Genomic DNA, 26,250 nt, shown 5'->3' on the forward strand with positions numbered 1-26,250 from the left:
GCAAAGCTCATTTCCCTGCATCGAAATGAGTAAGAGATATATTTCCACAGCGAGGTTCTTAAGTTGTCAGTCGAATGATTCATGAACAAAGCCTTATCAATTCACAGTTTACGTTCATGTCGAGGACTAAGCGTCGCACGTCGCACATCACGCACACACACACACACACACACACACACACACACACACACACACCAAGTTTACACTTGCACAGACACATCCCCTATTGCCCTTTTGATGAATTTTGTCTGCACCTTTGTCAAGCACCACATGCAACATCAAGGCATTTTCAAAAGATATTGTACTCAGCTGCCTGGAAACACACCTCCTCATCCACACTCACACTGTGCACCCCCCACGTCTCATTTATTTTATAAATCAATCCAAATGAATTAAGGTGAGTGGACTAAACTACCCAATCTCTTGTACTGTATTCTTTATTACAGTTTGAAGATATATACTGTATGGTCCAAGACGTCATACAGCTCAGAGATCAGGAACACACAACAATGTATGCTATATGCAGTCATGTGTGTAGAAAGAATGAGTCTATTAAATTAAATCCCCTTTTCTCAAATGAGAGATTAAAAAAAGGCCAAACGGCACCCAGGGGGGAAACAACAAAAACTCTAGCATGTCACAAGACCAGTGGGCAAATTATGTCTTGTCAAAATGGCGAACTTAGACTTCTACAAGAGAACTTTCTAAATGAGTCCGCCATTACAGAGTGGGTATGTCTTAATATTAGTCATACTGTAGGAGTCTGTGTGTGTGTGTGTGTGTGTGTGTGTGTGCATGCGTGCACATGCGTGCGCGCGTGTGTGTATGTGCGTGTGTATGCGTGTCTGAATGGTTTGGATTAGGCTCCAGGAGCCACTCTGGAAAGTTTAAAAGATGATGGAAAATGCCTTGTGGGTTTTTCTGCACCACAAGCTGCAACAGAGTTTTCTGAGAGGAAAAGCTACGAGCCTATAGTTTACAATGTATTTTAGACAGTATCCAATAATCAAAAAAAAAAGATAAGAATGTGTATCCAAAAATGCAGCAATCTACCATAAAATATGTGTTTGAATTCTAATGTCACACCGATCAAATATGTCATCAATGCTTTGTTTTTTTTGTTCTCTTTGACAGTATCACACAATCTTTACTTAATTTTTAGTAGCCCAGAGAAATACATCTCTGCTCAGATCTAAAACACACAAAAGTGCCATCATAGCCACAACATGTAAAATGTAAAATAAAAGATATTTACCAAGTTACGAAGGAGATGGCATGTAGAGTATATCTTCCAGACACGTTTCTCCCACAGCTCTTTGCCTTCTGGAGGTTAGGAAACAACGCCTGACTCGATGAGAGGAAAGAAAAAGTGTCTTGGCAGAAGCTGCTGCTACATGTATGGGCTGCTGCTTTTTATCATCAAATAGGAGCCCTTAGAGCAGCTGTGTGTCAATGCAGCTAAATGACTGCGGGAACGCAGTATCCAGGGAATTAATGTATTTCAGATGCAGCTCCTGCACTTTTTGGCAAATAAGGTCCCCCGGCCGCTGGTCACAGAACAAACACAAACACACAAACACACACACACACTGAAACTAACTCTATACTCAACTACTCTCACTCTTTGCCTCCTTTACCTTTCTGAATGCACCTCCTCTTCAGCAGAGATGCCAGGCATCTACAGTCAGGGACGACAGCTAAACCTCTCCTCCCACTCTGGGCAGGGGATGAGCCAAAGTATGGGCACAGAGGGTGTGGATTGTGTGCGTGTGTGTGTGTGTGTGTGTGTGGGTGTGCGTGCGTGTGAGAGACTGGGGGAAGAGAGAGTGGGGGGGGGGTCTAAATAAATAATTTGGGTGGGTGGAGTCAATCTTTCTAATCTACAGTGGTGGACAAAGTACTCAAGTACAGCACTTGAGTCAAAGTATAGATAACTTCCTTGTCAAATATGACAGTTAAAAGTATACTTGAGTATATAGGCTCCTACTCAAAAATCATAAGTAATCTAAAGTACGGTTTGCTTTAAAAAAAAAAATACTTAAGTAGGCCTATATTCAAAAGTATAAATTACAAAATATATTTTCTTTTTTTTTATTAACAATGCATTAACGTGTTAAAATTTTGACGTTCAAAATATATAAAAAAAATAAAAAATAAAATGGCAGATCTACAAGCTCACGACACATCGCCTCGCAATGGATTGTGTGAGTTTGTTATTATTATATCCACCGGTGTCTTCCTACGACGACATGACCCCCACAAACACGTGTGTCCCGTCGCTGTTGGCGTGCACATACCGACGTAGTCAACACTAGTAAACACAGTCTCACAGTGCATTGTTCCACGTCGTATAGATACTATTTACCACGGCGGTTTTTTCCACGGCCATTATTTTATATAAAGTGCTAACGGCTTACTGTAACATCCATAAACTTTCAGAGACTGACATCTTTTCCTCGCATCACTTCTCAGCTCCTCCCAAACTCTGTGAACCCCTCTAGGCATGCCTAGAGCTATAGCTTGATCCAGCTGGGGCCTTTCCACTTCGACACACACACACACACACACACACACACACACACACACGCACGCACACACGCACCACCTGCTGGCTATTCGCTACAACAGAACGACTCATTTTGCCATGCCATGATCCAAGTCATCAGTGCCGTCGCCACCTATACGCGCTGCGAGTAGGGCAACACGCCGAGGGGGGCAACAAAATGTGCCAAAAAGTGCCACGCCGATCCTCAAAATAACTCTGCCGCGTAATGACGAGCGGCTGTGTGTGTGGCGTCCTCACAAACAAGTGAAAATAGCCGATCTGCACGAGGAATAGCAGAGCTCTCGTCGGGAGGGGGGGGCAAGTTGGGCAACACAAATATGCTACGAGTAGGGCAACCAAATGGTCAGCTCCGGCCCTGCAAGTAATCTCTCAAGACCAGATCCAGAGACAGTCTATTCACCACCTTGTTCCAAAACAACATACCGTAGCTCGACAAATACCGGGGTGGATTGCCATGGAATTTGCTGAACTCCTATGTGCTCCCCAGAAGATGTTTAGTAACCCAATAGCCTTTTCTTTTAACCCATTTAGGCCTGACCTCAAAATTAAAAAAAAAAAACCCTTCTAAATCCTCCAGTTTTCTGAAATAAATATTTTCGCGATTTAAAAAAAATAGCAGACCTACAAGCTTGTAGCGCACCACTCGGTGGCGCGCTATGAGCTTGTAGATCTGATATTTTTCAATAGCTAAATTATAACATGTTTAAAACACCAAAAGGGGGTCCTTTCAAATAAAACATAATGCCCTCAGTAAGGATGTACGCTATCAATCTATGATGACACCAAGTCACACCATGACCTACAGATTCTAGGCCTTTCCCTGAGGCAGAAAAGGTTCAACTTGGCGCTGTCTGTCTCGTCGGTTGCCACTCAAGTTGCATTCATGTTTGCTTGGAGATGAACTCTTATCCGAGTGACCCCATGACCTATCCTCTGGCACCACCCGCAGGCCAAAATGGCGTCTTTTCAAACTAAATATCATGATCTAATATAATGGGGCAGATTCCAGGATGAACCACAGCCTTTCCTCTTGCGCCACCCTTTGGCCAATTGCTAGCCAGGCTTTTAGACAATTTACAATTAGGTGTAAAGAGCAGCTTAACCCATTTAGGCCTGACCTAAAAAAAAAAAAAAGGAAAAGAAATAGATATTTTCATGATTTTTCAAAAATAGCAGACCTACAAGCTTGTAGGGTGCGCTGTAGATCTGCTATTTTTCAATAGCTAAATTATAACATGTTTAAAACTCCAAAATGGGTTAAAAAGTGCCTAAAAGCAGACTGTCATTTTTGATTATCATGGCTAAAGGGTACAAGGATTCTTAATGTGCCCAATAATTAATCTTAGTTAAAAAGTCGTAAAGCCCTAAAAAAAAATACATACTGTAGTGTAGATCATGTGAAACGGACATTTAGTCACACTTGGGGGGGGGGGGCGGGGGGGTATTTACCAGTATTAGCAATAAAGGGTTGATTACAGTGTTGACTTCGTCGACTAAAACTAAGAATGTTCGTCGACTACCTTTTTTCACTGACGAAATCTACACGTAAACTAAATGAGAACTACGCTATGATGACTTAACCCATTCTGACCGGAGATCAGATTCATACGAGGTTTCCACTGGACACACACTGGTCTGATGAACCCATTCTGACCTGAGATCAGATTCTAAAAATGTCAGTCGTTCTTCGAATTTTTCAAAAATAGCAGACCTACAAGCTCGTAGCGCGCCACTCGGTGGCGCGCTATGAGCTTGTAGATCTGCTATTTTTCAAAAGCTAAAGCATAACGTAATGCTTAACACCAAAATGGGTGCCCGGTCAGAATGGGTTAAAGCGACTTGTTACAATCTTGTAGACGGGCTATAGTATATTCTGTGATTTTTAAAGTGTGCAAAAGAGCCCTGGGGGACTCCACTCAACTTACGTATTATTAAGTATATAGGTCAACCTTTCCTTCTCCTCTCCAATTCTCTCATATAGCTTCTTGTCCTCCGTCACCATTACTCATCCTCTGGTATGTAACAGCATGCCACCGCCGACAACATGAAACTCTAAAGGGAAAACCCATGGAGCACACTTTTTTCTTTTCTTTTTTTTTTCATAGAAGAAGCAAGGTTTAATTTACAGTTTTTTTTTTACTAAATGTACATTTCTTTTTAAAAAGTGTCATTATACACAATAAATACAATACAAAATTAATCTGTAATACTATACTTCAAATTCTCTTACGGTCTTGTTTTTTTTTTTGTACATTATTACTGTCCATCATCGTCATCATCATCGTCATCATCATCATCCCTCCACATATGATGCTCTTTGCTGTGTTTTGTTTGAATTGTCCCGTCAGGCGTAGGAGCGAGAGGGGGGGGGGGGGGGGGGGAGGGGGGGGTTGAGAGGGGGGGGGGAGACAGTAACAGAAAACAAATTGAGGAAATTAAAGAGTGAGAATGAAAAAGGTGAGAAAAACATAGACATTTAACAGACAAGGCCTGCAGTGCCCCCTGCTGACTAAAACCAAGAAGTCCAGTCAGTGCAGACTTTTTTCTTTTTTTTTACCCCAGCCAAAAAAGGTTAGGGTAAATGGATTTAGGTTTGTGTGTGTGTTTGTGTGTGTGTGTGGGGGGGGGGGTATTTAAAACATTGACCTGGGGGGGGGGATAGAGAAAAAATATATATAATTTGACATTTCAAAAGAATTTCCATCGTTACATTTTTCAATTTACACCCGTTGGTGTTACAGTAACATTACAGCTCCAGCGATCAGCCACACCATAAACACCCCCCCCCCTTCAAAAAAAGAAAAGCCCAGTTTTGATACAAAAAATAATAATAAATGAACGCAACATTGTAACGTGACATGTTGACACGAAAACTCATTTGTCACTCTTGGGGCAGTCGAGTGATACGAGACATCATTATTAGCTGTGGAAACCTTGTGATTGGGGGGGGGGGACGACCTCTTGCCCTGTTCTTCAATGCTGCCGGGGGGGGGGGGGGGGGGGGGTGTCTGATGTGGAGCGACTGGCATTCAAGACCACCATAGAGGAATGTACGAATACAGGGGCGTAAAAAACAAAAACAATATGAAACAAAAGAGTGAAAAATGAAAAAGAAATATGTTGGGCGATGTCGTCAAGCTCAAGACAAAAAAATCATCTCGTTTTTTACCCCTACCACGGCCAGACGAGAGAGAAACACCGTTAACTCAACCACGGCAGGTTTTTACTGTCCCACTGCAGATGCAAGGAGGCCGCCGTGGGGACGACCCTCCCTGTCCCTTCATCAAACCCACCTGGGAGGAGAGCGTGCAATTTGAGCTGTAAAAAAAAATGACAAGGAAATGCCTGGACAATTCAATATGGACAAACAAAAAAAGCCAACACAGCTTGGCAGAGTAGTACAGTGATACTGTTTTCACAGTGTCCCTCTCCCTGTCGCCCCTACACACACACACGCACGCACGCACACGCACACACAACTCTCTAACGTCTTGTTGTCTCTCAGTCCCCTTTTAGCAAGTCAGTCCATTCCTGGGCTGGGGGGGCTGAGGAGGCGGGGCTGTTATCTACCGTGAGTCTGTGGCACCAGGCTGCCGTTATGTCCGCGACCGCCCACCGTCGGGAGGGAGGAGGACGAGGAGGAGGAGGAAGAGGAGGGGGGCGGGAGGATGGCGGGTCTGTGGTGGGACGAGGCGTTGGCCGAGCCTCCTCCCCCGGGGGGCAGCGGGGGGCGCTGTTGGCTCTGGTGGGGCAGGAGCCTGCCGCCCGCGCCCCCCTTGAGGTGGCGCCCCGAGGGCCCCTGCTGCAGGTTGAGGATGCTGTCGATGGCGCACTGCAGGTGCTCGTTCAGGGAGTCGTCGGGCGGGCTGCCGCTGGAGAAGCTGGCGTTGTCCATGTCGGGCGAGTCCGACTTGCAGCGTTTGGCGGGCAGCGAGGAGGAGGGGTCCCGCGAGGCGGTGCGTTGGGACGGCTGCTCCGGGGAGGGGGAGGGAGGCCCCGGCGCGTGCTGGTCCATTCTGAACGTCCCGCCGGCCCTCTGCCGGTGTTTCGCGCCCGCTCGCTTATATCGACTGATGTCCGTCTCTTTGTCCGTGGCGTGCGTCGTCGTCTCCTTCTTCCCCTTGTCCTCCGTCTCGTCTCCGTCGGCGAGCGTCGGGAGGTGGTGGTGGTGCGTCGACTTGAGGCCGCGGCCGCCGAACACGTCCGCGTCCACCTTGTCCACGGCGTGGCCCAGCCTGCCGTCCAGGCCGGGCTCCGCCTCCGCCCGGCTCCTCTTCTCCACCTTCACGCTGGCTATCACCGTCCGCTCCGAGGGGGGCGAGGAGGAGGCCTCGCGCTTGTTGGGGGGAGAGGGCGTGGGCCGGGGGTACGGGAGGCTCTCGTCCCCTCCGCCGCCCGGCACGCCGGGCCGGACGCGGGGGCTGACGTTGGCCCGGTACGTCTTGCGGAGGGGGAGGCGACACGTGGTCTGGGAGGGCGTGGTGGAGGTGGAGGAGGCGGGGTTGTGCTTGTTGACGCCGCCGGGGTCGTGGTGCTCCAGCGTGCCGTTCATTTGCGTGGAGGAGGAAGACGAGGAGGACGTGGAGGAGGTGGTGGTGGTGTGGGACGAAGAGGACGACGAGGCTGCGCTGTGGTCAGCGATGCCTCTCTGCGGTGGCGGGGGAGGAGGAGGAGGGGGAGGGGGAGGGGGGTCGGACTGAGTGGTTGCTGTGCTGGCGGCTGACGACGGGGCCGTCACACTCGCCGGAGACTGAGTTCTGATAACAGACGCTGCGGGAGGCGGCGGCGGCGGCAGCAGCCGCGGCCTCGCCGGGTGCGGCACGTGGCTCTGGGGCGGCGGTGGGGGGGGCAGGGGCGGGGGGGCGTTGTGTTGTTGTTGCTGCTGAGGCGTGTGCGGCGTGTGGACCGGGTCCAAGGCCGTGTTGTGGACCACCTTTCCGAAGCCCGTCTGGTCCTGTTTGATCTTCAGCTTGATGCCGATGCGCCGCCGCGCCTCGTAGGTCTTCATGGGCGGCTTGCTGGTCCGCTGGAGGAGGGGCGCGTCGTCGTCCACGTCCGCCGACCGCGAGGGGAAGGACGACGAGGAGAAGGCCGCCGAAGACGGAGGGGCGCCGCGGCCAAAGGAGGACGACGACGACGAGGCGGCGTGGCTGGCGGCAGGTTGGGCCACCGGCCGGCTTCCCGTGACCGGAGGACAGCTACTCGACCAGGACACGGACGCCGATCCACCGCCTGCCCGGTTTATGACCAGCTTGGTGGGGGGGAAGGCCGACGGTGGTGCGGGTGCCGCCGCGGCGGGGGTCGGAGCGACGCTCGGGACGGGGACGGCGGCCGCAGGCGGCGCCGCGACAGGGGCCGACGCCACCCTGACGCTCGCCAAGCTGGGTTCGGCGAGGGAAGGCGGTTGCTGAGACGAGGCGGCTGCGCTGTCCAACATCGACCGTGCGTTCGCCACGTATTCGTCTGCAAATCAGAGAGGGAGGGATTGTGTGTTAAGTCATTGTTGGTACTAGTGAATATCTGTATCGGCCAATTATTTTCATACTGCCTGTTACTGTACTCTCTGATCAGTATTTCCTGATAAACGGGATATCGCCTTTTACAGTCTCACACCCAATAGTCGGGTGCACCTTTAACCCATTCTGACCTGAGATCAGATTATAGAAATGTCTTCTACATCCTGACAGTTTTCTGAAAAAGCTATGTTTCTATGTCAACTATGAGCTTGTATATCTGCTTTCTTTCAATAGCTAAAGAATAATATAATGCTAACACCAAAAGGGGTTCCCGCGCAAAAAGGGTTAACCATGATTTGATTGGTTTACGCCACAGACAGAAAGCGTGACCCCTTAAGTCTCGCCCGGCCGGACCTCCGGTCCTCTGGACCCCTAGGAGGGTCCCCAAATTATTTTGAGCGGTGCACAAATTATTTTCAAAAAAAAAGAAAAAAAAAAAAAAGGTGCAAATGAATGGCTGGAAAATGGAAATTAAGAGTTTACATGGAACACACAGTACATGCATAAACTTTCCTTAATGATTATATCTGGTTTCAGTATTCATTTATGATATATTTTCTCTAATATTAAGGTATATTTTTTTCAGTCAGTTTGTATTGGGGGTGGGGAGGGGGGGGGGTCGGGCGGGCGGGGGTCGCGAGACATGGCCAAAGTATATCCAGGGGGGTCCCCAGCCAAAAACGTTGATAACCCCTGCTCTAGGGGGGTGAGACAAAAATCCCAGTTTCATTTATCCAAACTCCCAGTGACTTAATTTCTGTCAGTTTGTCCAATAAATCCAGTCAAAGTTGCAGTATATATATATATCTGTGCATGTCCTCCTGTCTGCTCACCTGGTCTCTCCTTGGCCAGTATCCTATCCTGGCCCAGAGCGATCTTCTCCTCCTGAATGAACATGCGGTCGATCATCACCATCTCTGCCGAAGGACCCAGTCTCTGCTCGGGTTCAAACATCACACACTGTTAGTGCTGGCCCGTATGACGTATGAGTCACTAAACTACAACACAGGTCTTCACTTTGTTTATGGATGTTCTAAATAATAATAACTGTAAAAGAAATATCAGAATAGGCTTCTTGGCTTATTGGTTAATTTGATTAACACAATTTCAAATACGCATTTTCAGACTGTGAGGTGAACTGGTTCAGAGAGAGCAAAGAGAAAATTAAAAAAGACGAAAAGTGCAGCTCGATTTGAGACCTTTAAAAAAAAAAAAAGGACTTTGTGAATGAACAGCAGCACAAAAAAAGAAATATTATGCTTAAATCACTTAAAATATAAATCACCCATGCATCCAAGCAATTATTATTATGCACAGATGGCCCCAATGGTCATTATTTGGAATCAACATATAATCGATATATATCGTATTGTGGTCTCTTGTATCGTGGTAAATATCCATCGTGAGGTTTTGAATCCCAGACCACCTTTGCTGAAGTCATTGTCAAATATATAAGACTGTAATTGTATATATATATATATATATATATATATATATATATATATATATATATATATATATATATATATATATATATATATATATAAGATGTTCTTCCATGCAACTTTGTATATTGCACAGCACGACGACCTTACAGTTTGAAATATAATGGGGGAAAGGAAAATACAAAAGGTTATTTGTGTCATAAATTTACCTTGGATTCTGAAAAGAGCAGGTGGCGATATTTGTCCAGCATGGCCTGCGTCCTCTTCAACAGCTGACAGGAGACGCTCTCAAACTCACTGTCCACTGGAACACACAATGGGAACAAGAGAAATATGGAATGAACACAGGTCTCCTTCACTGTCCACTGGAACACAATGGGGACAGAGAAATATGGAATGAACACAGGTCTCCTTCACTGTCCAAAGTTGCAATTCTCGCTCGTCACCAGAGTAGGGAGGTCACCACCAAGATGTGCCAATTACTTTCTGGCCTTGACAGCCCATACATCCAAACAGAATTGCATTTGATTGCAGTAAACGACGTTAAACAATGTTAAACTCACTTTTCCACTCAATTTGCCCTTCACTTTATGCATGCGCATACCCTCTATACAATGTATACCATACCATACCATCTGTATTTATATATCACATTTAAATAACAACAAGTTGTACCAAAGTGCTTTACAATAAAATAATAAAAATCACAACGTCATTTAAAAAACAAACAACATACGTACAGTACACAGTGTCACTTTCAACATCAAGAAGCTCATACTATGCTTGGAAAAGCCAAAGAATAAAGATACGTCTTGAGGTGTGATTTAAACATCTGAAGAGTGGGGGCTTGTCTTATGTGCAGAGGCAGCTCATTCCAGAGCTTGGGAGCTGCCACTGCAAAAGCCTGGTTCCCTCTGAGCTTCAGTCTTGATTTAGGCACCACCAGGGGGACCTGTATCGAGTTCCTTACCTCTTTGATAGTCTTGAGGGGAGTTGGCAGTGCCCTGGTACAGGTGGTAAGGCAGCAGTCTGTGTAGTGTGTCCTCGAAAGAGTGGAACGGAGCGATGTAGTTTGGGTGAAGTACCGAGCCCTGTTGTTTCCTCAGCTGTTCCAGCATCCTGAACGCACGTCCAACAATGCGGAGGTTAAAAATAGGGGTTGCATTTTGCATCCCAGAAACACAGTTTATAGTTAAAAGGGACGCGATAAAACAACGACCTCTGCATCCACGGGATGCACTACTGTACTGTTCTTTTTTTTAATTCTAGTTTATTTTTGCTAGCTTTAGTTATAATGATCATTTCTTCTTCTGTTTTCTACATGAATAGAACCACATTGTAACCATATACAATGAAATGGGAGTTAAATGCTGCAATTTGTAAAAATAAAAATAAATAAAAATAAAGGCAAAATATGACTCCTAACGTCGTTGAAGTGAGACTCCCTGGGACTCATCTAAAAGACCATCCCTGCATCCCGGGACTCATTACATTGAAAACCTATTTACATCACTGCAATGTTTGTTTTTCTTGTTATTTTTTTAAGAGTAGGAGACTGTTAATGCATAATGGCATGAACCACTTCATTTATTATATAATATTTATATCAAAACCTTAGCTGGGCTGTTTTTCCATTGCCACGGCTGCTCTATGATGTCTAAGAGCTCTGTAGTATTGCTTTGCTGTACGTACATGGTTTAATTAAAATTACCAACTTTATACACACCTTGCCTCTTTGCTGGGCTCCGCACTGAAAGGCATCGTCAATGTCTGTGATGTGAGAGCCACAAAGATATCATGGTTCAGTCCAGCGTTCACATTTAAAGAAAAAAGAGTGTGACATTTATGTAGGATTTTCAAAACATGCACGGACAGACGGACACGTGCAGAGAAACAAGCGTACACGGAAGTGTTGTTTGTCGACTAAAACTAAGACGAAAAATGTTCGTCGACTACCTTTTTCCACTGAAGAAAACTAAATGGAAACTAAATGAAAACTGTGCTATGATGACTAAAACTAAGACTAAATATACTGACAATTTCGTCAACAAATAAAAACTAGACTAAAATGTTAGGAAGGGACTAGTGGACAAGAGATCCAGTATAAGTCATGAAAAGACTGACTAAAACTAAAATCAAAATTTGCTGTCAAAAACAACACTGGTGCACGGGTGGGGGGGGGAACACCCATACCTGTGTTTGTAGTAGTACGGGGGCAGGGGGGGGCTGCGGAGCGGCCATTTGTGTACAACCCATCACCTGGATCTGCACCCCTCCGACTGAGCTGATCACCCCTGGCTTTGGCTGGCCCTGTTGTGGGACAGACAGACGTGGTGCGATAGAGAGACTTGAATCCAGACTGACCTGAGATCAGATTCTAAAAAATGTCTATTACATCCTGACAGTTTCATTATTAACCCATTCTGACCTGAGATCAGATTCTAAAAGTGTCTTAGATTTTTCAAAAATAGCTAAAGCATAACCAACACCAAAAGGGGTTCCCCCGCCCAGAACGGGTTAATCCAGACTGCATTCTTGTGTCATTTTACTTGACCTCTATCTGGTTTTGGCAATAGAGCGTCGCAGTCCCGCCCCCTACCAGGGCCCAGGAAATGATTCTCCGTTCATTTTCCTCATAGACACTTCAGAAAGTATTTATTTAAAGACGTTTACGCCGCGGACAAAGCCAACTCTTGTCGTGACAAATCATGACAACAAACAACATTTTTTGGGCCCGAACAAATAATTAGAAAGAAGAATAAAACGGCAGGTTACAACACTTTTTTTGTGGTTTTTCTTCTATGTAATTATTTGTTTGGTCCAAAATATTGTGCGGCACAATTCTTTGAACATATATTCTTTCAGAAGACCCTTTTGTATTTCGACGTCTGGCCATTTTAATAAGTGACAAGGCCAAAAGCAGGGACAAAATGTTGAAAGTAAGTCAGCATCATATCGTGTGACATAACATAACCCACCTGTATAGGCTGTGTAAGGCTAGCGGGGATGACCGTCTGGTTCACCATCGTTCCAATGGGTCCTTGGACACCAGAGAACAACTGGAGGTCACTCGACGACGCTATATAGGACAAGAAGGAGAGAGGCACATCGTTGCAGGGTAATTATTAATACGAGTGAGGAAATCAATCGGTACTTATGGAGTAATAGACTACAAGTTACCTGTCACGGGAGTCTTGACCAGCACCGAGGTCTGCTGCTGCTGCTGCTGATGCAACACCGGGGGAAGAAGTTGAGTGGGCGCACCGCCTGCGCCGGCCGACTGTAATAATATCACTTTGTCGACGGGTACGTCTTGCTGGGAACCTAAGTGACCCGCGGACAGAGGCTGAGGCTGAGCCAGAGCCTGGGGCGTGAGGGAGTGAGGCTGCTGCGACTGAGGCTGAGGTTGGGGCTGTTGGGACTGTGGCTGCTGTGCAAGTTGAGGTTGAGGCTGGACTTGTTGCTGGACTTGTTGCTTGACCTGCATGAGAATGCCTTGCTGGACCTGCAAAGAGAAACCCATGATGGAAGGAGGAGGAGTTGTTCAAGCTGTTTTGACAGGCAATCCACAGGGTAAGAGAAGTAGAATATAAAAGTGATTGGTACACATCTAAATCACAGGTTTTGAAATATATAGCGTACATAAAACAGGTCATTTTTCCACTAATGCAGTTATTCTTTTTTAGATTGATACTGCTGCTGCTACCCACTCAGTATCAATTTGACCAGCATGAAACCTGGATTTAGAACGGTGACCGGCGTTATACCCCGCTCTGAATCTCGTCCGCTGATCGTCTCCCTCCATGTTTGATATGCATTGGGCAGCATAGATTAGCAAGGCGTCGTGACATAAAATACTGCCGCTTGTTTTGCGGCACGCAGATATAAACAATAGCGCTTCATATTGTCTATACGACTGTCTATACGATAGACATTTTCTATCGTCCACATGACATACATCGTCATATCGCTACAGCCCTAGTCTGTAATGAATGAAAACCAATCTTACCAGAGTCTTCAAACACGGGTCAGCAGTAACATCAAGTATATCCTGAGTTGTACGGGCTTAATAAATGTCTGAAATCTTAACCCATTTTGGGCGGGAACCCCTTTTGGTGTTGTAAACATTCTGTTATAATTTAGCTATTGAAAAATAGCAGATCTACAAGCTCATAGCGCGCCACCGAGTGGCGCGCTACGAGCTTATAGGTCTGCTATTTTTGAAAAAATCGAAGAACGACTGACACAGAAACATAGCTTTTTCAGAAAACTGTCAGGATGTAGAAGACATTTTTTTAAGAATCTGATCTCAGGTCAAAATGGGTTAACAAAATGAACACGCGTGTCACACACAAATACCTGGTGTAACTTGTCCAGCAGCTGTTTCTGCTGAGGCGAGGGCTGGGTGATGGTGGACAGCGTCTGGATCTGAGCGCCGACCAGCTGTAGGTGGTGCTGTTGCTCCGCCGTCATGCCCTGCAGGGAGAGCTGTTGTCCTTGTTGTTTCACCAGCGTGCCGACGACGGTGGGGGCGCCGGGGGCGCCGACGAGCGTGGCGAACTGGTGCTGCGTGGGTACGGCCACCGGGGGAGGCTTAGGGGAGCGCGAGGAGGCGGGATGGGGGAGGACGTCTTGTTGCTGAAAAGGCGAGAGCTGAGGGGGCGGCCGTACCTGGGATAAGAGCTGGACTTGAACGTTAGCCGGCGGCTGGGACTGTTGTTGTAGTGTCTGCGTCTGCTGGGGCTGCTGGCTCTGCTGGGGTAGGGGGGCCGGCTGCTGCTGCTGCTGCTGCTGGGGGGACCCGGGTTGGATTTGGTTTTGGTGCACGATGAAGAAGGGTTGGGGGGGTTGCGACGAGAGGGGCGTGCAAGAGCGCGAGGGGGTTTGAGACTGTTGTTGCGGCTGGGGCTGCGAGGGGGGCCGAGACTGCTGCTGTTGTTGTTGTTGGTGGTGGTGGTGGTGTTGGGGGGACTGTTGGATCTGCTGGCTCAGGATCAGCTGTGGAGACTGCGAGGGCTGCGGACTGTCCGCCAGCGGAGGCGCGGCGAGGGCCGGCGACGGGGACATGCTCTGGATCTTCAGCTGTTGGTGTGCGCCCGAGGGAAGCTGAAGGGATGAAGCCACAGGCGTCGTGACAGTTAAAACCAGGAGGACATTTCTTTACGTTAAGAGGAAACAAAGTCGGTGAGACACACGACGGAAACATCAAAGCAAGGATCTCGAAAACAAAAGTCAATCACACGACAGTCCTGCATGCACAGATAAGAGAAGGAACTACATGGACACTCAAAAGTGATTGACGTCGACAACAAAAAAACTGCACAGATGTCACAAAACAATACAGAAGCAAAAGGACTGAACCTTACAAAATAGCAGCTGCTAATATAAACAGAACAGAAAAGCCAAATGATTTTGACCAAAACGCGTGAAGACAATTATCATTATTTATTTTTTTTCTCTCATTTTAAACTTGAATAATCATCATTTGTTGAGCCCCAAAAGGAAACAGCTGGACACAAGCAAGAGGTCAAGGTCGGCAGGTCTGTGATGGGTAAGGTTTAGGGTGATCTGAAGATTTCAGGGCAGAGGGGGGGGGGGGGCGGGGGAAAGCGTGTGATTTGGTTTTTGCTGAGATTGTGTTACACTGATCACGGGTAGTTACGGAGTGGGGGGAGGGAGGGCTGTGTGGGGAAAGGGAACTGAAAGCAAAGTGTATAGCCAAGGAGTCTGTCTAAAAACAAGCGTGGATTAGTTCCCAATGGATCAGCCACTGGTTGCCTGATGCAGTTAAATGACAATGAAGTCAACTGGACATGATCACACAGCTAAGGTGGTCAACAAGATGATTGAGTTGTGTACTATTGGATGGATCTTTTTACAACGTAAGCATGTTTCGGTAAATGTTTCTCACGAAACACAGCTTTGAAATGAAACGTTATGCGGAAAAAAAACCAAAATTAGTGAAAAGAACTCAAGTTGAATTTGGGTTAGAAGAACATAGTGGAGGCAAAGTTTCGAATGAATGAATGCCATGAGTTGCATATAACGTAGTTAGACGTTCAAAATATGACATTAGACAACATTTAATGCACAAAGAAGGAAATAAATGAGCATGCTTACACAAATAATAGACAAAAGAAAAGGTACAAAACAAGGGAATTTATGAGCTTAGATGGAAACACCCTTTTTTGCAAAAAGAGAAGATTTAGAACACTTCCCTGGGGGTCTTTTATGTGTGTAATTATTTCATGGATAACTGGGCTCACTTCCTTTCTGGACAACAATTCCCATAATCTTTTGGTGCACAGTGCTCCTCCTTGTGGATAGGGAGAGGGCTGTCTTACTGAGACAACATGGTAGTCCAAGGAAGCTTAGAGAAGGAAGGGAAGTGGTCACGTGACTGGGCTGCGCCATGACACTTTCACGGACACTTTCATGGGAGCCAAAACTGGCACCGGAAGTTCAATGAACACACGGCAGTGAATGGAGCCGGCTGGACCAGCTCATAACAAACATTATTTATGAACAATTGAGACCGTCGTCATATAAATCGGTTCAGGAATATAAAAGAAGACATTTCAAAAAGGTTGTTTTCTAATCACTTGCTTTTCGATGTGTACAGAAAGCACAGTATATTCATTTTAATTGATGATCCTAAACAGCAGCAGGTATCGTTTCTGGCTTGGAGGTATCGCGAGATTTGGCTGTCAGATAGGAACCGGTGGGAAGTCTCGCGATACTTGGTAATATGTTCAAAAAGGTACTTTGTGCTCTTTAGATACGATACCTCTATGAAATGACAGTGTACACATCGAAAAGCAACACAGGAGACAATAATATGTGACATGTCTTCTGTTCATTTCCAGAAGCGATTACTTCACAAAAGGTCTCAGTCATTCAGAAATAGACTCAAATAGTGTTTGTAGGGGTAGAGTGGCTGGATGGTAACCGCAAGATTGCCAGTTCGAACCCGGGCTCCCACAGAGTTAGTGTCGAAGTGTCCTTGAGCAAGACACTGAACCCCTAATTGCTCCTGATGTGCTGGTTGGTGCCTTGCATGGTTTCCGCCGCCATCGGTGTATGAATGTGCGTGTGAATGTAATGCACAATCTATGTAAAGGGCCTTGGACAAAGGCGCTATATATATATGCACGATTTACCATTTTGTTCATGAGCTGGTCACTGAGCTCTCATTGACTCCAGTGCATTCTGCCGAACTTCCGGGTGTAGCTTGGCTCCCATGAAAGAATCCACGAAAAGTGTCATGGCGCAGCCCAGTCACGTGACCATGTTCTTTCCTTCTCTAAGCTTCCTTGATGTAGTCCAAGGACTGTCTAAAGAGGACGGGACGCGAAGACCGTAAGGGCGCCGCCATGTTGCTCACATGGTGCTCCATGGAAGGACAGAAACATGCGCAATGGGCTTTATGCAGCCAACACTTCCACGTTCAGCTTCCTCTGTCTCAACTGCGCATGTTTCTTTCCTTCCATGGAGCACCATGTGAGCAACATGGCGGCGCCCTTACGGTCTTCGCGTCCCGTCCTCTTTAGACAGTCCTTGGTGTAGTCCAGGAAGGAAGTGAGCCCCAGTGTCCATGACATCAGAGACACTGCATGGGCTCACTGCTAAAATCTAAAATATCTAAAACCACATATTACACACACAAAGACCCCCAGGAAAGTGTTCTAAATCTTCTAAAAACGTCATAAAATATAATATATGTTATTTTTTGCAAAAAAAGGATGACGTTTCCCTTTAAGGATTAACACAGGTTGTAAAGGCAACGTGGAGAGAGTGAATGCAAAGCAACACAGTCGAAGAGGAGAAGGGAAAAGAGGAGATCTCTGGAATGAACGATGATCCTAATAACGCAGTGGCGGGCGGAGGCAGTGGCAGCAACAAGTGGGCGGGGCTTAGCGGTAAAGGGGGGGGCTTTTTTTTTCTACCTGCTTTACCACAGCTGCCACGTGGTGGGAGGAGGAGGAGGGGCCAGGAGGGGGGTTGAGGAGGAGGAGGGTGGGGCTCTGCTGACCCACCCGAGTGTCAGCTAATTGGCTGTCATGATGGACCAGTGAGGGAGGAGGCGGTGCCGTTGGACCAGTGGCAGTGCTGTTGCTGCCGCTGACGATAACAGACGCCGGTACGCCCACCACAGAGGGGGGGGCGGAGCCATTCTCTGTTTGTTGGTGCTGCGGCTCCTGACATAGAGTACATTAACCAACCAATCAGGACGAGGGACGGAGGGGGGTGGGGGGGTGGGGTTCGGGGAGGGAAGGGAAGGGGGGAGGAGTACAATAGTAAACCAGAGAGGTCAGACCAAACATCACTCCGTGCAGTTTCTTTTTCCATTTTTTAACCCATTTTTTTGGGGGCGGGAACCCCCGCTTTAGCTATTGAAAAATAGCAGATCTACAAGCTCGCCGAGTGGTGTGCTTACGAGCTTGTAGGTCTGCTATTTTTTGAAAAGAATCGAAGAACCACTGACATAGAAACATAGCTTTTTTTCAGAAAACTGTCAGGATGTAAAGCAGGACATTTTTTAGAATCTGATCTCAGGTCAAAATGGGTTAAACATATCGTTTTTTTATTAGTGAATGTTAAAACTGTAAAAAACAAAACAACCCAACAACAACAACAACAACAACAACATGCCAGGAAGCCCAGACAGGACTCACATACCTGTTGCAGGAACATCTGCAGAGACTCCTGGCTCAGGATCATTTGGGAGCCGGCCTGGTTGGTGAACAGCACCCGGCCCGGGCTGTGCTGGGCCAGGCCCATGGCCGTCGCCACGGTGGACGAGGGGGCGGTGGACATGGTCATGGTCATATTGGACGGAGAGGAGGCGGGGAGGGGCCGGCCGCCGCCCGCCGCGGTGGTGGGGCCACACGGCTGCATGGTGAGGATGGACGCCGCGTGCTGCGGCAAGTGCTGCTGGTCCGTGCTGTTGTTGTCGCCGGGCTGGGCCATGGCCGCCGCGCCGGTGCTGCTGCTGCTGGGAACGCCGCCGCCGGCCTGGTGGAGCGCCGGCTGCAGGCTGACCGCCTGCGGGCTCAGGCCCTCCACCTGGCCCAGCATGGTCAGGGAGTTCTGCAGGGTGGGCATGCCCTGGATGACGGTCTGCACGTGGCCGCCCGTGACCGTCGGGTGGCTCTGGGTGGGGTTCGTCGGACCCTGGGCCAGTGTGACGGGCATCTGAAAGAGGGTGTGCGGACCCATCTGGCCCGACTGCAGCTGGATGTGTCCGGAGAGGATCTGGCCCCCGGCGTGGCCCTGCGAGGCCAGCACCTGACCCAGGTTGATGTTCTGCCCGCCGGGACCCAGGTTGATTATCTGCCCGCCGGGGCCCTGGCTTATAATGTGACCCCCGGGGTGCTGCGTCAAGATCTGCCCGCCCGCCTGCAACTGAGACTGCAAGAGGAACTGGTGGTTCTGGCCCTGTAGGGAGGGAATGATGGAAAAGGCCTGCTGGTTGCCCGACTGGTTCAACAAATGCACGCTGAGGGGCTTGCCCGAAGGCTGCCCTCCTTGCTGTTTGAACAGAGCCTGTTGGAACTGCTGGGCCTGCTGCGACCCGGCCTGCGTGCTCAGGACCACGTTGGAGCCGTGCTTGCCCCCCGTGAGGAAGGCTACGTTCTGAGCAGCGGAGACGGGGATCTGCTGCAGCCCCTGCAGGGCCTTGTTGGTGTCGTTCTGCACGGGCTGCGTCCCCGGCTGAGGCTGCTGCTGCTTGAACAGCTTTGGCTGGATGGCTCCGCCCTGGGGGGGTTTGGGCTGGATGGGGGTGGGCGTGCGCTGGATGATCACATTCTGCATGATTTGGCCTTGTGTCTGGGGTCCCATGCCGGCGCTTATAGGGGTGCCGCCAAAGCCCACAATCCCGGTGGCGGTCGTCATAGTGCCACCTACGCTACCGCTGTTTGCGCTGCTCACGCAAACGGCCGGCCCGTTTAAAGCTGGAGATCCCAGGGTGGCTTTGCCCCCTTGGATCAGAAGTCCTCCTCCGGAGCTGAGAACCGAACCTCCGAGCCCGGCCTGTTGTGTCCCTGCGCCCGATACCTCGGGCCCGGGCTGGTGCAGCTGGTAGCCCCCCATGGCTTTGGCCAGGATGGGCTGCCCGGACTGGTTGATAGTCATGACTGTGTTCTGGCCCACGACCTGGATCTGTCCGATGCCCAGATGCCCAGACTGACTCCCGTTAGGGAGAGCCTGGAGACTCGAAATGGGCTGAAGAGTTACGTTTCCCAGGCCGACGGGCTGCATAAACGGCGAAACACTAATGGCCTTGTTCATGACCTGAGGCTGAAGCTGCAGGCCCTGGTGAGCCAACACCGAGCCCAGCATGTCGGCCGTGGCGTTGGGCGGAGCGGCGGCTCCTCCTCCTCCGACGCCTATTCCAACAGCGGCGCCGGCGTCGGGGGGCAGCGTCTGGACCACCTGCGTGAGGCCTATGAAGGAGCCCAGGTCCAGCTCCGCCTCGGCCTCCTGCAGGCTCTGCTCTGTGATGTTGGCCTCGGCCAGGCTCTGCTGCAGGATGTCGCACGGCTCGTGGTTGGCCCCGATGATGCCGTTGCTTCCCCCGACCTCGCCCCCGCCGCCGCCAGGGGACCCTCCCAGGATGTCATCGTCCTCCAGGAAGTCCAGGTCCACGCTGACTCTGGGCAGGCCCACCGAGGAGGGCTCGCTGGCCAACAGCTGCGCTGGCGGCTGTGCCTCCGGAACATGTCCCTGCAGGAGAAACGCAACAACGGACACACAACGGAGGAGGAGAGAAGAGTGAAACCATGCGGCCGCGGGGTCAACGGCAACTTTGATATGGAATGAAGAGAAACGTGGAGCTGGCCTGAATGTCAACAACACAGCAAGTCCCCCCCAAAAAAAGAAAAAAAACACTTTGGAGGGAGAGAAAATCACACCATGGCCAATCAATGCTCAAGAGTAGATGCTTGTTAGTGGAAAGGGAGGGGGGGGACGGGGGGTTTGGGAGGTGCATGCTACATACATGGATGGAAAAACATAACAGGAGGAAAAGGGATTTTTTTTGGGGGATGTTACTCACCCCAGCGGTAGAGAAGAACGAGCTGGAGGGGTCACCCGAACCATCCAAAAGGTCGTCAGTGTCCAACTACAGACACACCCACCCAGGATAGGACAGACAGAAACCAAAAGGTACCCAAGACAGCAAAGGGGGGGGGGGCACCAGGACAAGAGAAACATACAGGCCGTCAAACAAAGGAGGGTAAAAAAACCAAGAAGGAATCAGGACACGAACAAGAAAACGTATAAAAGTAAGAAAGGAACAGGGGGGAGAAATACGGGGCAGAGGAAGCAAAAAAAGAACAGGAGTATAACAACAGAGACGGAGGGAAGCGTTAGTGTTAGCATTTCTTCATTTGGTTGAATTAGGCTTAATAAAAGAGGGGGACAGGGCAAGGCTCAAGTTGAAAATCATAAAGAGTGCACTCCAAAAGGCAAAGACACAAACCACAGTCAGAGAGAGTCCATGGGACAGTATAAGACACAAATAAAATCAGCAGGGAGGAAGCTCGCAGGAGAGGGGGGTGTGTGGAGGGGGGGTGGGGGGGTATCAAAGGCTAATCTGTGAGCGATAGGAATGTGTCATGTCGACCCCGGCAGAGCAAAAATAATAAAATAAATAAAATAGAAAAATACATGGGACACAAAGCCTCCTTCATCGTATTGCATTCACAGGTTCAAAGTGTTGTAAATATAAATCTCTAAATGGATGCCACATTGTCCCAATATGAGATCTCGTAGAACTCACATGGGTCTCAGATCCATGAAGAAAGTCATTGAGAGCTTCTGGGTCACTGTAAAGACAAAATAAAATGTACCATGATTCAGTAAGGCGCCATAAACTACCCCAAATGGGAGGGCAAGTTAAAGAATCAAAAACTAATGTGACCCGTTACTATAGTGTTGGTTTTGACAATGACATACCAAATTACATCTAGCAGGCACCTGCCGTCCTCATCATCCATGACAACTGCAAAAGACAAGCACAGGAAAAACTAAGATGCTGCAATCTTCTAATTCAAGAATGAACCAAAACTCTGAATAGCACAAAATCCCTGTATAACCTGAATAATATCTTAACTTCAAAGTAGTTGAATATGCTACCTGCCTAGTAAGTGGGCAGTCTGGGCACCAAGTATATATGTACATCGAGCTTTAGAATAATTTTTGATTAAATTATTGATGTCTTAATCTCGACCATCACGGTCTAAGCTTCGAACTTACTTTGGATGTTAAATTACACTGATAGCTTTCAGCTACCTCAGAGGAATGGATGAAAACGACTTTTTGCACAAACATCGGCAGTTTCCAAGAAAGTTCAGGTATAACAAATTCAACAAAAGCACTTTGATATTCAGTGTTAACACAACTGTTAGATACTTTGATGCATGTATATACACTTATGCAGTATACTGTGTATGTATACATACAGATCCGTGGGTAAACCAACTTCACACAGGCAGTGATCTGCCATTTTCAGCATGCAACCAAGTGTGAAATGACTTATACTGGATCTCTTGTCCACTTCCTAACATTTTAGTCTAGTTTTTATTTGTTGACGAAATTGTCAGTATATTTAGTCTTAGTTTTAGTCATCATAGCTTAGTTTTAATTTAGTTTCCATGTCGTTTTTATCAGTGAAAAAAAGGTAGTCGACGAACATTTTTCGCCTTAGTTTTAGTCGACGAAATCAACACTGCCGTGGACCTTTCTGGGGGTCCCATGGACACACTACTGTACACACACTACTGTACTAATTTAGTAATTTAATTTACTTTGCACTGTTGTTTGCATAACTCTTTGCAATTGTCAGATTTATTGTCGTGTTTATTTCTTTCATTATTCTGATACATGAATTTTCTACATGAATATTATATAACCATACTATAACCATTTAAGATGAAATGCTGCAATTTATAAAAATAAAGGAGGTCAAAATATGACTCCTAGTGTCGTTGAAGTGGGACCCATCTAAAAGACCACCGCTGGGTCCCCGGGACACATTACATTGAAAACCTATTTACATCACTGCACAGGGATCCACGTGCCTTGAAGTCAAGTTGCAGAATATCACAACATTCCCCGTTTGAACTCGTTTGTTCCTGATCCTGCCATTTGGGGTCATGAGTAGTTGGTTCGTTGTCATGGGGACTGCAATCAATAATCACCAAACTCTTTAATTTTAGACTTATTTTCAAACACTTTTCCAAACCAGAAATCAGTAGACTCAGTGGACTTGGCTCTGAATTACTCGGAACCAACATGGAGTACATGGTTGGCCCAAAGAATGCAATTCAACATGGACATGAATTGAATTAACCCAAAGTCATGTCATTCTCCCGCAGTTTTAAGGTAATAACATTAATCATTGGCGCTTTTTTTTATCCATTACATTCAACAAAAGGACCAAAGAAGGATTACTGATCCTAGTGTTTTCTGATTACTTCAGAAAATGTTCACATTTTTTTTTTAAATGGGCAGCCCTGCACAATCATTTTAGCCTTGGCTTTGTGTCATTTTAGTGTAGAAGAAAAACCTGAAACTATCCAAATATTTATCAAGATGACTTGCCACTGCCAGTGTCAATAACTGTTAGAATAGAAACAAAAATACAAAGAACCGGGATCATCACTTAATGTACTGGTTCTCAATGTGACTCCCAGGGGTCCCCAGCTAAATGAGTGACAGTTAGGAAACAAATGGAACCTCTTCTGTAACTCAGAGAGTGTACAAATTACACCTCCGGGAAAGGTGACAAGAATAGATTAAAAAAAAAAAGAAAGGAAAACAGGTAATGTGCCAAATATTCCTAGTAATAATATTAGTGAATATATACTTGCACTCTTAAGAGTTAATGTGTATCAAACTGGGGGTCCTATAAATTAAAAAGGGGGGCTGTAAGTGATATTATTTTGTTAAAATAAGTTTAATAGCGCTATATATTCCTGTAGTCATACTATTATACAGTAGAGTGTGTACACTGTTTGTTTGTTCAGTAACCAGCTCTTTAGTAACATAAAATACATGTTCAGGTCGGAATAACAATTTAATCTAATCAAGATAATTCTTAAAGGATAAACAAGTGAAATTGGAGGTAAAAAAAAAGGGAGGGAGAAACCAATCAGGTTTCATATGGTATAGTGCCAGGCACTGTTGGTGCTTCTAGGAATCTAGGATCACACTGAGGAAACGAGAATCACAAAATCAGGAGAGAGGGGGGAGAGATGACATGTTTTGACCAACTTCTCTTCATCGGGGAGTAATTTGGGAGAGATGAAAGGGGGAAAACGAGCAGACAAAATGGAATTGAAACACTAAAATTGAAGCGTATAAATGGGTTCCCTCCCGACGGGATGAAAATTGGTGACCCACTTGAAAATGTATTTTCTGTGTATTAAAGAGCTGGACAGACTCTGAGAACACTGGTACTACTACTGAACAAACTTACAGCACCTTTTATTAAAAAAAAATAGGCTGAGAATCACTGTTTTAATGCAACAGGCCACATTTGACTGTTGTGAGATCAAGTGGCAGCAGCTTGCTGGGCATCAACAAGCTGGCAAACCAACTGGTTTGAACGGAAACCAAAAAAAATGAACAAAGACAAACTATCAAATCAAATAGAAAGACAAATAAACAAAAATCTCAAAGAAACCGCGCGTTTCACTCGGCCCGAGGTTTTTGCCCTATTGCTATTTTATACTCCTGATCATGGTAGTACGGCGGTGTCGCTCGCCGACAAGAACCGATGTTCAAGCAATACAACGCAATAACGCACATCATCGTCGCGACCAAATCAGTTCTTGTCGGCAAGCGCCACCGGACTCAGCAGCAGTAGTAACGCAGGATATGAATGGAATACATTGCAAACTGCTAACAGGCTAAAGCTAGCTAATGTTTTCAAATAGCTGCGTGTATATTCGGTCAAATCGCGAGGAGGGGGAAAATAAAGCCACATTACGTAACCAGATACCCAACACAGAGGCCTTTACGATTAATAACGTGCATGATTTCCTCTCCCCGTTTTAGTTACATTTGCTCCCATCTTGGGTTATTATGATTATGTCGTTAGCTTTAGCTCCTTAGCTTGGCTAACTTGGCAAAGCTAGCTAAGCTAAAGCTATCAACAATATTTCAGACGGAACCAGACAACAAGACAGTGAGAGTGCCGACAGTTGACATTCAACAACAACAACCGTACGGGACGCAGGCAACACGGTTCAGGCCGGACAGGGACGCCTTTTAAACGTGTTCACGCAAAGCAGCGTCTCCACACAGCCATGTCTGTGTGCGTCTCCTTGCAGGAATTCGAGTCTGTGTTGGGATACTGGCTCTGCTGTGGAGCGGTAGATAGGTTGGTTGGCTGGCTGGTTGGTGCTGGTGGTAGTAGTGTTAAGGGTAATGCTTGGGAATTAACGGCCGTTTTAACTCAACGGTCGCCGCTGCGCGAGCCACCACCGTTTCCCCACAAAGCGGAGGTTCGCGAGCGCCTTGCAACGCGGTAAACATGCTGCAGCTTTAACGGCGGTTATTCACATTTAAATGGAGAAATAGCTACATTATAACAAACTCACCCGAGACGATAGAGGTGCAGGCAAGCGCGGGGTCTCCGGAACAGCCTCGCAGGGGCTGTGCTGTGCCAGGACCCCAACCAACTACACAGGCTCGAGGAAACAGAAGGCCGTTGCCTTTGCCTGACCAAAAAAAAAAAAAAACATCAACAAACAAGAGCCTTGTCCAAAGCTGCACTTTGGTTGAAGACGTGTGTTGACCACCCAGAAATGCATTGAATTTAATTTGTTCACATTAATAAACAGTCCAACGTTGACTTGCTGAGTGTTGTGAAAATAAATGCATGCATTTTCTGCACGTTTTCCTAAATGTCACAAGTTTCCTAAATGTCACAAGAAACAATTTGGTTGTTTTTCTTTCATGGACAAAGTTACAAACTGCTATGCTGTTGACCCTTCTTGTTCCACTTATTGATGCTACACACTGCAATTATTATTAATAATGTATCCACCAGGACATGCATTCAATCCATTTCTGTTCTACGCCAAATTTAACTTCCTTTGTCGATATTAATTCTATTGAAGTGGGGTCACAATTAGTCACGACCTCCATGATTCTGAGTGACCAGGGGTGGATTACCGAACCGGGCCGGCCTACTGGGGCTCGGCCCAGTCATATAACTCTATGGGTCCAGGGGGCCAAGAGCTCGTTCCCAAAATAGGTTCCCAGCCTTTTCTCATCTCATGGGTTGGGGGCCCCTAAGCAAGAGCGTTTGTATGAATTGTGGTCACTACATTTATATTGATTGTCAAATGGCTTTTTTACCTGCATCTGCGGATGTGCGAATATTGACTTTGAAATAACTTTCCAACAGTCCCACTGAGAACTGAAGGAATAGCCTAAACATTCACTTTGTCACAAGAAACAAACTAACCATTAAGCCTGATTTATACCTCGTTATAAAACAGCGTCACAAGTTGATTGATTGATTGATTGACTGACTGATTGATTGAAAATTGTATTAACAGTTTGTAGAGTATTAAAGCAGTTAGAGGAAAGGACAGGACCTGTCAGTCAATATACCTTCTAGCAGACAAGGTAAGGTCTGAGAGGATTGAAATAGGCCTGCCCAGAAAAGGCACCACCCACAATGGCTTGTTTACATTGGGGTCCT

The 26,250-nt window shown here is 47.1% G+C and overlaps 1 protein-coding gene across 3 annotated transcripts; it reads right to left on the reverse strand.

Moving 5' to 3' along the window:
* Positions 1–4,671: 4,671 nt before the first annotated feature.
* bicra (BRD4 interacting chromatin remodeling complex associated protein) lies at positions 4,672–25,176 on the reverse strand. Of its 3 annotated transcripts, none has more exons than XM_080772560.1 (14): positions 25,139–25,176; positions 21,489–21,534; positions 21,313–21,358; positions 18,207–20,255; positions 17,474–17,725; positions 13,887–14,633; positions 12,708–13,032; positions 12,506–12,606; positions 11,721–11,837; positions 11,254–11,297; positions 10,498–10,646; positions 9,737–9,831; positions 8,916–9,018; positions 4,672–8,029 (listed from the first exon to the last, which is right to left on the reverse strand). In XM_080772560.1, exons 2-14 carry the CDS (start codon positions 21,527–21,529, stop codon positions 6,129–6,131), a joined length of 5,970 nt encoding a protein of 1,989 aa, XP_080628686.1. In that variant the 5' UTR covers positions 21,530–21,534; positions 25,139–25,176; the 3' UTR covers positions 4,672–6,128. The 3 variants fall into 3 exon arrangements, with proteins under 3 accessions (XP_080628686.1, XP_080628685.1, XP_080628687.1); XM_080772559.1 differs by having other exon boundaries at positions 8,916–9,021; XM_080772561.1 differs by lacking the exon at positions 17,474–17,725 and having other exon boundaries at positions 8,916–9,021.
* Positions 25,177–26,250: the final 1,074 nt, after the last annotated feature.

The sequence above is a fragment of the Protomyctophum bolini genome, assembly GCF_963924005.1.
Source record: "Protomyctophum bolini genome assembly, chromosome: 9".
NCBI classification, from domain to species: domain Eukaryota; kingdom Metazoa; phylum Chordata; class Actinopteri; order Myctophiformes; family Myctophidae; genus Protomyctophum; species Protomyctophum bolini.

What these genes read in the sequence shown, in the direction of transcription:
- bicra (XM_080772559.1), bottom strand. Translation starts at nt 21,529, where the DNA reads ATGGATGATGAGGACGGCAGGTGCCTGCTAGATGTAATTTG. An exon ending in TGCCTGCTAGATGTAATTTG is followed by an intron (nt 21,359 to 21,488) that starts GTATGTCATTGT and finishes TTGTCTTTACAG; the next exon opens with TGACCCAGAAGCTCTCAATG. An exon ending in GAGCCCAGCAAAGAGGCAAG is followed by an intron (nt 10,647 to 11,253) that starts GTGTGTATAAAG and finishes ACGTGCGTTCAG; the next exon opens with GATGCTGGAACAGCTGAGGA.